Source organism: Cydia pomonella, chromosome 4 (assembly GCF_033807575.1).
Source record: "Cydia pomonella isolate Wapato2018A chromosome 4, ilCydPomo1, whole genome shotgun sequence".
NCBI classification, from domain to species: domain Eukaryota; kingdom Metazoa; phylum Arthropoda; class Insecta; order Lepidoptera; family Tortricidae; genus Cydia; species Cydia pomonella.
Window position 1 is genome coordinate 17742868 of NC_084706.1, and position 11269 is coordinate 17754136.

The 11269-nt window shown below is 39.7% G+C and overlaps 1 protein-coding gene across 1 annotated transcript in view; it reads right to left on the reverse strand.

Moving 5' to 3' along the window:
- Positions 1–8587, reverse strand: part of LOC133517223 (liprin-beta-1-like) — a 36577-nt gene extending 27990 nt beyond the window's left edge. The window contains exons 1-3 of the mRNA XM_061850436.1: positions 8175–8587; positions 7222–7868; positions 3725–3898 (exon numbers count right to left, since the gene is read on the reverse strand). Coding sequence (XP_061706420.1) covers positions 3725–3898; positions 7222–7868; positions 8175–8436 — 1083 coding nt within the window. The 5' untranslated portion in view covers positions 8437–8587. The remainder of the gene's footprint in view (positions 1–3724; positions 3899–7221; positions 7869–8174) is intronic.
- Between the last annotated feature and the right edge of the window lie 2682 nt (positions 8588–11269).

Sequence of the window (11269 nt, forward strand, 5' to 3'; positions counted from 1 at the left end):
AAATTTTTTTCATCAAACCCATACGTGTGGGGTGTCTACGGATAGGTCTTCAAAAATGATATTTAGGTTTCTATATCATTTTTTTCTAAACTGAATAGTTTGCGCGAGAGACACTTCCAAAGTGAAAAAATCTGCCCCCCCCCCCCCTGTAACTTCTAAAATAACAGAATGAAAAATGTAAAAAAAATATATGATATACATTATACCATGCAAACTTCCACCGAAAATTGGTTTGAACGAGATCTAGTAAGTAGTTTTTTTTAATACGTCATAAATGGTACGGAACCCTTCATGGGCGAGTCTGACTCGCACTTGGCCGCTTTTTTATGTATGGTTACATCAAGAGTACAAATAAACACTTTGAAGTGAATATAGGTATTCAATGTAATTTTTACCAAAAGTAGACTGCACTTCCTAAAGTGAATTACATTTTCCCATTAAGTTTCAATAGCAATTTGCCCTAGTTCCGCAGACATAGGCTGACCACGCCGTTCCTCGGGTGGGTCAAATTAAATTGCCAGCTGTATGAGCCTCGTTGTTTGTGCTTTGAGACCGTGAGCAAGGTAGTTAGGCATAATGCATATTAGAGAAATTTGTATTCTCCTGTCAGGTCCTTCATCTAATTTAAAACATGCTCATGTGAAGGCAGGTCTGAAAATTTTGATGTATTTACCTAAGTACCTAGTTTACGTAAACCTATACGTAAGTGTATTATATATACCTATCGAACTATATTTCCTTATTTAGTGACGCAATTTTAAGAATATCTATCGAGTAAATAAAAATTGGCTCACAACTTATCTCAGTGCATTATTTAAATTATTTTATATCGCCTGGTAAATATGTCTAAGAATTGTTTGTCATTATTTTGGCATGAATTAATAATTATCTTGTATAACCAGCAGACTGAAAGCGTACCACAATACGCAATAACCTAGAGAAGTGGGTAACAAAAGAATTCTCCACTCTCCAGTATCCGCATCGTCGATCGTCGTCTGTATTGCGTTTGCGCGTATAGTGCGTAATTTGTTTTACTACTAACCTAATAATGCGTGTATATCTTTTTATGTATTTATTCTTTATAAATATGTATATATTATATTCTAAGTACCCGCGACACAAGCCTTATTGAGCTTACCGTGGGACTTAATCAATTTGTGTAACAATGTCCTATAATATTTATTTATTATCTTAATCATAAATTGATCCACTTAATATCCATAATAACAAATAATAGTTGTACTCATATAGCTGTACCCGCTTTTCAGTATTCCGTATGTAGTTTTTAATATATGAAATTTCAAATCATTGAAAGTCCCAATAATCAATGAACACAAATTAGCCTCCAAATAGTTTTCTCTCTTTTTCAACATTACACGCACCGCACAGTTGGTGAAGCCAATGACAAAAGAATTTATCCCGAACAATCCGCCTCGTCGGACAATTTGCATCTGTGTTCCATTCCAATACAGTCACTTACCAACCGAGATCTGATGAGTCGAAGGCTAGACGAATAAGCGTAAACACACTGTCCGATGACACCTACATAGCTATTATTGCTATGGATCTCGTGGTCAAGATACACTTGTTAATCAAGTGCTCGACTCGACTGCTTCGCGCAATTAATGTGAATACATGACAAGAGAATTTACGTGCGTGTCGTGTCGTGCACTAACGAACGAGAACGACTCGCAAAACCAGTAGTGTAAGAGAATTTGCTGTTTAATATAGGTAATTGGCACTACTTCTATAGGTATGCTTTGAAATGTAGTATACTTAAGAAATAAATCTCTCCGCTCAATAATTTTCCTAAAGGATAAAGATTTTTTTCCATAATGGCACATGGGCTACAGACAGATACAGCGGGTAACGATATTAACAGAGGTTCTGCGTCCCTATACAAATCTTTCAATGTGCAATCCGTAATTGTCGAAAACACCAGAACGTAAATATGACAACGAGGCAGCTAGCATCTTAAGTTCCTCAAAATTTAAATAAATATATTATTAAACAGTCAGCTGTGTAAGTGGTGGGTAATCAGCATTCGCGATGTAGTAAGGTGTCTCGGTCTCGCGGCAGGAATGGCTGCCTACGCGGTCATGATTATTCAATAGCTCCGGGATCTAGGCCGAGCTGAATGCTAAAGCGTTTACCGTAAACATCCTTTACTCCTTTCGCGATGATCGCGACGGAATGTGAAGAGTGGAAAGTTTTTCTAGTAAAAAAACATTTTTTACAGTACATATGGGGCTACTTTATAGCACTAGTGCGAGAAGTAGCATATTATGTTACTGTGTCGAACATTTAAAGGGCCATATGTACTGTAAAACGTTGTACGATACATGTGCGAATAGGTAATTCGCAACTCGTGTCGATTTAAAACACTCCCTTCGGTCGTGTTTTAATTTATCGCCACTCGTTTCGAATTTCCTATTTTTCGCACTTGTATCGTAATGTACTATTTTATTTTACACATTTCAATATTCCAAAAGGAGTAGAGGTAAGTTCTCAGTTAGGTTTTATGTTTTCCATGAGGGGAACTCCTCAAATCTCTCTATTATAGGCATACATATAGTGATTTTTGTATTTTAATCTGTACTTACATTCAGAAAAGTTCCATTTGATGAAGTCGAACTGCATATGGAGCCCAAAATGGAACATCTTAATAAGTATCTCAACAACACGTATTCACTATTGGCGATGTCTTCTTCGTTAAGTTTGTTCAGCAAGTTAGGTTTTAAGCAAAATTTTAGTCAAGGTTGAGTTCTGATAATGGATTCCATGAGAGATTATGGGAACTCCGCAAATGTTATAAAATAACTTATAAATAAATTTCATTTAATTCATTTAAAACATTTGCATTTAAACAGTGCTATTTGGTAAAATGGAATTGCACAAGAAGACTAAAATGGAACTCCTCGACCAGTAGGTATTAGTCTTGGGGCTAATTCTAATTGTTATGAGATGAGATGCACTGTGGTTGTTAAAATTGTAATGGCTTTTCAAAATGTTTTGTGAAGTCAGTTTTTTTTTCATGTTGACCTTACAATAATATTGTAACTGTTGTAGATATAATAAAAATGGTCATGGGCGAGTCGGACTCGTAGACATAATTTTACAAGTGAATACCTAATTTAAATCAGTATCCGCTTATAAAGTTATCCGATTTACCACGTTAGTACCCCTCAAAGCAAATTATCTCACTTCGTAATCAGATTATCATTAACGCCTCATTGGTACCTAAATCGCTTCGCGCCTCGTGCCCCAGCAAGCTAAACTGCAAAACTGTAACTTGGATAGCGGAGCAGCAAGTTTATCGTGGGAGTTGATTTCGCTTCGCCGTACTGAACGACCCAGTGTTGGGTCGCGACCCATAATTTAGGAACTGCAGAGGGTTTAGATTCTTCTACCGAACTTTTTCAACCTCTGCCTGGTGCCATCAAAAATAAACAATGATTGTAATCATTGTTTAGCATTGGCATCCGAAAACTCGGTTCGTAAAAGAAAGCCATGTCTTTATTCTGCGCCGACACTGGTTCTGCCGTTGCAGGTAGCCTACAACTCCTTGACCGAATCAAAAGTTAGCTCTTAGCGTCATCTGACTGTTGCATGCTTGTCATCTAGCATCAGAGCGTGCTCTAGATCAACCCGCCTGTCGCTATGCGCCGATACCTGCTCTGACAACACCTGTGTACGCTTATTAATATTCTACCACTGCACCTACCTTTTGCAACCTCTGCTCGGCGTCGTCCAGTCGTTGCCGGGCGTCCAACAGTGCACGCTCTAAGTCGGCCATCTTGTCACTCTGTGCTGACACCTGCTCTGACAACACCTGCACTTGCAGGTGTAGGCTCTCCTTGTCCGCCTCGAGGCGGCGTACGCGGTCTTCGGCGTCATTCTGCAATAGATTAGATTATGTTAGGCGATATTTAATCCATAGTTATTCAAAAACATCCTTTGATAATACTACGGGTGGTTTTGTTTTAACCTTTCGTAAAAATATGTAGCTATCTATTAAGAAATCTATATATCATATAGGTAATACTCGGGTACACACAGAACACTGGCTGAATCAGACTGGATGCAGACAGGCAAAAGAAGCCATGCCTGGCATCAACGGAAAGCTCACAAGGGCGCTCCTTCAACTAGGGAAGGTCCGACTGAGTATGGTAACCAGTGTCATAACAGGTCATGGACTATTTAACAAACATCTTTTCATAACAGGTGTCACAGACAGTCCCTTATGCCGAGGATGCATGGAGACAGAAGAAACAGCCTCTCACGTGGTGCTGGAATGCAGCGGAGTGGCCCCATACAGGGCAAAACATCTCGGATCCCCGAGAGACCTCCCTGAGGTCCTACTCAACATCAAAGGTTTGATAGGATTCCTCGAGGAGTTGGGCTGGCAAGAGTAGCCAACCCTCCACCCCCCCTTGTCACGCAAAATAGGCGCCAGTCGTCGAGTTGCGGAAAATCGCCCGAACTACAATACAATACAATACAATAGGCAATACTCGAGTATTTAAATAATAAGAACGACGTATTGGGACCATGCAAAGTGCGTGGTGGGGGTAAGTAAAGCGATCCTAGCGCATAAAGTAGTAATAATTTGAACTAACTGTGGATAGCGTCTTTAACATTTCGTACAAGTTATATGGCTCGAAATGAAACTTTGATTTACGATTTCTCCTGCAATATTCATTTAAAATGTAAGGGACCATTGTAATTTGTATGAAATGCTTAATATAACTAACGTATTTAATTTGATAATTGTTCATAATGTATCCATGTAAATAGCTTTGCCATATATTACGTGATCTTTTTCTAGAAGTTAAGAAGGGTATAGTAAGTTATCCTTAAAAGATAGACATTTAACATCATGGATTTTTTTGTAGACCTATGAATGAGAAACAACCCCACCATACATTGTGTTGTTATAGCTCAAACGGATTAGGCAGCGTTTTCGATTAAAGCTCCTAGCCAGCGTAATTTTTTCACACACCATCGTTATATTTCAACCAATTTACACAAAGCCTTACCAAATTATAAGCCTTCCTTAAGAATCACTCTATTGATAGATGAAAGTCGTATGAAAATCCATTCAGTAGTTTTTAGTTTTGGAGTCGTTTTATAAGATGTAGTGAATTGACGTTTTCCCCTAGACTTGCGGACCCTAGGTTGCGTGACAGTCGTGCACATAGCTAATATATTCATATTTACGTCATTCACGTATTTTCCTAAAATAAGTTGTAATAGTTGTAACATATGTTTTTTTAACAAATTTTACTACTTAAAAACATTTGCAATATTCGCATAGCCTGGAAATGACTGTACATTTTGAAAGACACTAACAAAAAACATATATAGACCCCTTTTTTACCTAATTAATTAGCTATTTCCATTACCCGTTTATTCTAAATCACTAATTACTCATTTTGCGTCACATCTGTGACATTAACATGCCGTCTTTCCCTGGTTGCTGTGCTTATTTCAGATTAGATAGCTACGTAGAACTGAATGTCACAGAATATGAAACCGCAATTAGAATGGCATTGAACACATATGTCGTTTGACTTTCTACTTCATTAAACGCTTCCATTAAATTAATGATGATTTTGCCAATGTCATAAATGTTCTCGTAGAAAATAACGTTGTTCGGTAGTTGTTTTTATTTTTTTAAGAAAGTGATAACGTTCTAATCTAACAATAAGACAAGGACAAAATAAAAATATTAAATTACTTTAAATATTTAGTTAAAATACAAATGCATTGTTAGAAATCGTATCGTCATGTCTATCATCTGTCTGTATCATCACCTGGTACACGGAAAATAAATTGAGAATAATATTAAAAAATAAAATAAAAATATTATAGGACATTATTCCACAAATTGACTAAAGTCCCACAGTAAGCTCAATACGGCTTGTGTTGTTGGTACTTAGACAACGATATAAATACTTAAATACATAGAAAACACCCATGACTCAGGAACAAATATCCGTGCTAATGATACTTTCGAACCACATTCCCATTTCGGTTGAATAATATACAGCTTGCATCTTTTATTTACGGAAAAAAAATGTTTATACTACTTAGGCATAATTCTACATTACCAGTTTTTCAGGGTTCCGTAGTCAAATGCCAAAAAACGGAACCCTTATAGATTCGTCATGTCCGTCTGTCTGTCCGATTCTGTCACAGCCACTTTTTTCCGAAACTATAAAAGCTATACTGTTCAAACTTGGTAAGTAGATGCATTATGATGTTTACACAAAAATAGAAAAAAAAAACAATAAATTTTGGGGGTTCCCCATACTTAGAACTGAAACTCAAAAAATCTTTTTTCATCAAACCCATACGTGTGGGGTATCTATGGATAGGTCTTTAAAAATGATATTGAGGTTTCTAATATCATTTTTTTTCTAAACTGAATAGTTTGCGCGAGAGAAACTTCCAAAGTGGTAAAAAGTGTGCCCCCCCCCCCCCCCCTGTAACTTCTAAAATAACAGAATAAAAAATCTAAAAAAAATATATGATATACATTACCATGCAAACTTCCAACGAAAATTGGTTTGAATCAGATCTAGTAAGTAGTTTTTTTTTAATACGTCATAAATGGTACGGAACCCTTCATGGGCGAGTCCGACTCGCACTTGGCCGCTTTTTTATAGAAATGGTCCTCTCAATAACGTACTTGCGTGATAAACTTACTTAATCTTAATTAATCATTTACCCCCTTATTCATAAACGTCTACTAAAGTTGACAAGCCGCTAATAATCGTTTGTCCCTTTCCATCATATCAGTACGTCGGAAAGGGACAAACGATTATTAGCGGCTTGTCAACTTTAGTAGACGATTATGAATAAGGGGGTTATTATTTATAGATTTATCTTACCTTCAATTGATCATACTCATAACTTTGGTTAACATGGTATAATCAACAAAAGCATTCGGTCCACGTGTGTTTTTAAAACAGCGAATCATCTAACGAAAGTTAGTTATAAATAAACTAACATCACATTATGCAACACAGTATTTTATGTACATACACCAACTAACGCTTCTGTAACAATTTCAATTGAATTAACTTTCAGTGTCATGTCATCTCTGCAATGAAGCGTGAAACTCATTACCTACTTTTAAAGTAGGCCAGAGATAATGCAGATATCACTAATAACGAAACTGTGTAAATATCATTAGCTATGTCAATACTTACACACCTTATACGTCCTTGACGGTACTGGAGGAAGAGAAGGGTGTGAGGGCCAAGAGCGGTCGTGCATGCAGCAGGGCGGCGGAGCGGGTGGTCCGTGGCACCAGCACATGGGCGGCCACCATCCGCCGGGCCCGCCGTCAGGGCTAGGGCCCCATCGGAAGTGCTCGTACGAATTCCATCGCCTTTGGAGCTCAGGAGGCGTTTCCTCAACGCGCGAGCGACGCGGGCGTGGGGACGCGCGAACGCTGGAAGGGTGCTGTGGCGGCTTGGTGGACATCGATGACCTAGTTTTACGGTCACGGTCATTGCGGTCGGCGGGAACTCGCCTTCGCCTGTCTAAGCTACCCGACGCCTGATGCTCTTCCGTTCGCGATTCCATTGAAGTCGGCTCGACAATATCTGACATATTTTCTGGTGGCATCCATTTGAAATTATCGTCTCGACGTGTCGAGTTGTCTAGCCGCCTTCTACTAGGTGTTAGCGTTCGATAATTAGCTTCGGCGCTTCGAACTTCGAAATCTTGTAAGTCGGAATCGTCGTCGGCCGACGAGGTGGACTCGGTGTCGCTGGAATTGGCGCGCGCGGGTATCGTTCCGTCCGGCCACGCCGTGCATTTCACTGTTGCTTCGTCGGGGCTATCCGAGTCGCCGCCTGTCACGAGATAGGAGTCAGTAAAAACCGAGCAAGTCGCTGAGAGCCTCATGAACGATGCGCACTAACCCATGGGCGAGTACATGTAGGAGCGCACGGCGGGGTGCACGTAGCCCGCCGCCGCACGCTCCTCGTCCTCGTCGAAGGGCTCCGTCAAGTACTCGCGGTCGGACATGAGGCTCCGTGCAAGCGACACTGCGCGACAAGCACTCTGTACGAGTCACCGGCGTAACTCTATTTTAGAGTTTGGCCGCGTTCCAGTCATACGCTACGTCAGTGCATCGTCCACGCATAATAATTACGTACTCTCGTTCGGGGGCGGCTCCTCGCTAGATTGAACGGATGCAGAGTCGCGCTCCGAGGCCTCCGACGCGGTCGACAGAGGCCGCTCGCTGCACCCCGACACGCGTCGCAAGTCGTCCCTTTCAGACCGTAAGCCACTATTGCAACTCTGCACGCTTGAAGCTCGGAGCTTGGAAGCTCTGTGCTTGCCGTCACTTGCGGAACGACTGTGCAAAGTCGCGATGGTGGCCGCTACTACCGAGCCTTCGCGGCCGAGCTCGCGCATGTTTTAGATCAAAATGAGCGGCGCTTAATCGAGTAGGGCCGACGCCCGCGCCCGGAAATAGATTGCAGTAGGTAAGGACGCCTGAAACATTCCGGACAAACTTCCCTTTTCATCCAAGGTATTAATCGGCAAATAAAAATAATAACACAAAATCCCGCTTAACCCACTTAGCCCGACTAGGTGTTATAACACCGCTCAAATTGATTAAAAAGTACCCTCAAGTTTTGAATTTTCAAGATGATATTTTTAAAGTTATTCTGCGGTTGTCTGATTCAGTGCTTACTGAAGTTAAATTGTGTGCTGACGTGGTAAACAAATATAGTTACTTTGAAGCATAAATTGTGTTTTATAGCAGCAGTTTTATTTCGATTCAATATGTCTGGTAAAAGGTAAGCTGTTTTTAACAAATCTTTGTATATTGTTGTATTTTTGGTATGTATTATTTATCATATGACTATTAGCTATTTATATAGTAATATATTGACGTTTGTAATGACATACTGCAGTATTTTTTTATTGGTCAAATAGCAGAGGTGTTATAACACCTGGTAGTATATCTAACATATTTTTGTATAACATTTTAGGTTACGGCCAAGAAAACCATTGAAGCTTACTGAAATAATAGAAGAGTTGGAGAAAGGCGACGATAACACACATTTACCAAGTGTTATCGCTATTTTTCCCCCGGATAAAGCAAATGGAAATATAACTTACGAGGATTTGGGAGACGAAAACATTGTGAATTTGCACAACCTTCCGGGTTCGCAGCTGAGAGCTGAAGCTGAGGTCATTTACAGTGAGTCTTCTTCAGATGAGGAAGATAATACACCATTGTCTCACTTAGCTAAACGCAGATGCAGCGAGCAGGTTACACAAGAAACCAACGTCACCAATCTCCCTGCAGCTGGAAAATCTGCCATGGTACCTTCAGATTACAAACAGTTTGGTTTAGGTGTGAGCGTAATTCTACAATTCGCCGATGCTCTGCAATCCCTTCAACCAAATCTATATTTCCACTTATATTTTGACATTTTTTTCCTCCGTACCTCTATTTCATGAACTAAGTAACAGAAACCTGAAAGCAACAGGTACATTTCGGGAAACAGAACATGGAAATGTCCTCTGCCTTCAAAAAAACTGAAAGAGGGACTTTTCAATTCAAATCTAGTCAACCACGATTATCTCTCTTTCAGAAGAGTTGTTGCAAGGGGTTTATTAGAGACCTATAAAAAAAATTATAAGCGTGGACCTCCCCACTACTCACAGTGAAACGTCTCGATTTGACAGACTGGACCATATCGTTCGATACAAAGACGTTCAACTGACATGCAAAGTCTGCAAAAAGAAAACTAATTTTATGTGTAAGAAATGTGTGATTTATTTACATCCCAAAACTTGTTTTTTGGCGTATCATACTGCGGTGTGAGTATATAAAGTGTTGTTTATACTGATTATGATTATACGTATAATAATAAACGTTATATTTTATTTTTCTTATGCCAACCCTTTATCCTTCCTTCCAGTACTTTCTATAGTAGTGCATATTCCTACCAGGTGTTATAACACCACCCATTTTCCGGATTTCCCAGGTGACTTTGATTTTTTTCATGATTTTTATCGTTACTTAAGAACAGTAAATAACACCATACTAAATTATTATAAAAATCTGTGACTGTAAATAGTTTCAGGGTTATCTGGGTTAAGGGTGTTCTTGTTGCATATGCAAGCACTTGTATTCGGATTAGTTTCACAAACTAGCATGTGTAGCATGTATTAAGATGCCTAACTGCGAAAACAATTAGGAATAGTAAATCACAAAGTAAGCGCGGCATAGCCCGGCGTGCTGCGCGCGGAGCACAATTCGTCTCACTCACCGGCATGCAGTTGACGCCTTCGTAGAGCGAGCGGCGCGCGCGCCCCCACCCGCCTCCGTCCTCGGTACATGTGCTCTCGACATATGTCTGCGAGCACACACCCCATTCATAGTATTCATACGCGGAGTTCAAACTTGCCGGCTGGCATTCGATAACTCCGTATATATATTCTGGGTTGTACGGCGGCGGTGAAGGTGGATAGTAAAACGGCGCACTGGGTTCAATCGGGTCGAACTCGTGAAGTTCATGTCGAGAGTTTAAACAGTTCATGTTTGTTCTTGCCGATCTGGATGTGAAAAATACATTTTAGATATTGAATGAAAACTATTATTAATTGTAATAGAGCTAGGTCAATCTCTAACCAATCTCGACAAGGAAATATATAGTCAACGTTAGGTTAGGAGTAAAACGGCTGAGAACCGGACTGTTTAGGAACATAGGTACTTCGGTGAGCATTTACGCCTACTACCTTTTTAAAAGTGTAACGATAATAGGTAGAATGCTAGATATGCGTTCAACGGTATAAGTGACAGGCGTCTTCTTCGGGTGCGTTCGAGCAATATAACAATAATACGCCCCTCGTCACAGAAATAGATCGACAGCCGTTCCCTGGAGAATACCCGATTAAACCGCGATTTCAACGCATAGACGAGCGACCAACACGTGCTATTACAGGAATAACTAAAATTAACCACAGCATGGAAACAAAAGAACATGGATGAAAAAATTAATCAGCTTGCACAATGCATATACACTGAAAGAAAAGTTTTTATAAATTTCTAGCCATATACAAGGTGTAATTTAGTTAAGGTTACAGACGATTATTCTTTAGACATAATAGATATACCTATCAAAGAAAGTTTAAATACGTTACCCAATGAGTAAAATGACATTAATACATTTTTACTCAAATTTTTTTGACTAGTTTTGAGTCGTTACTCCTACATTTGCACTATAGA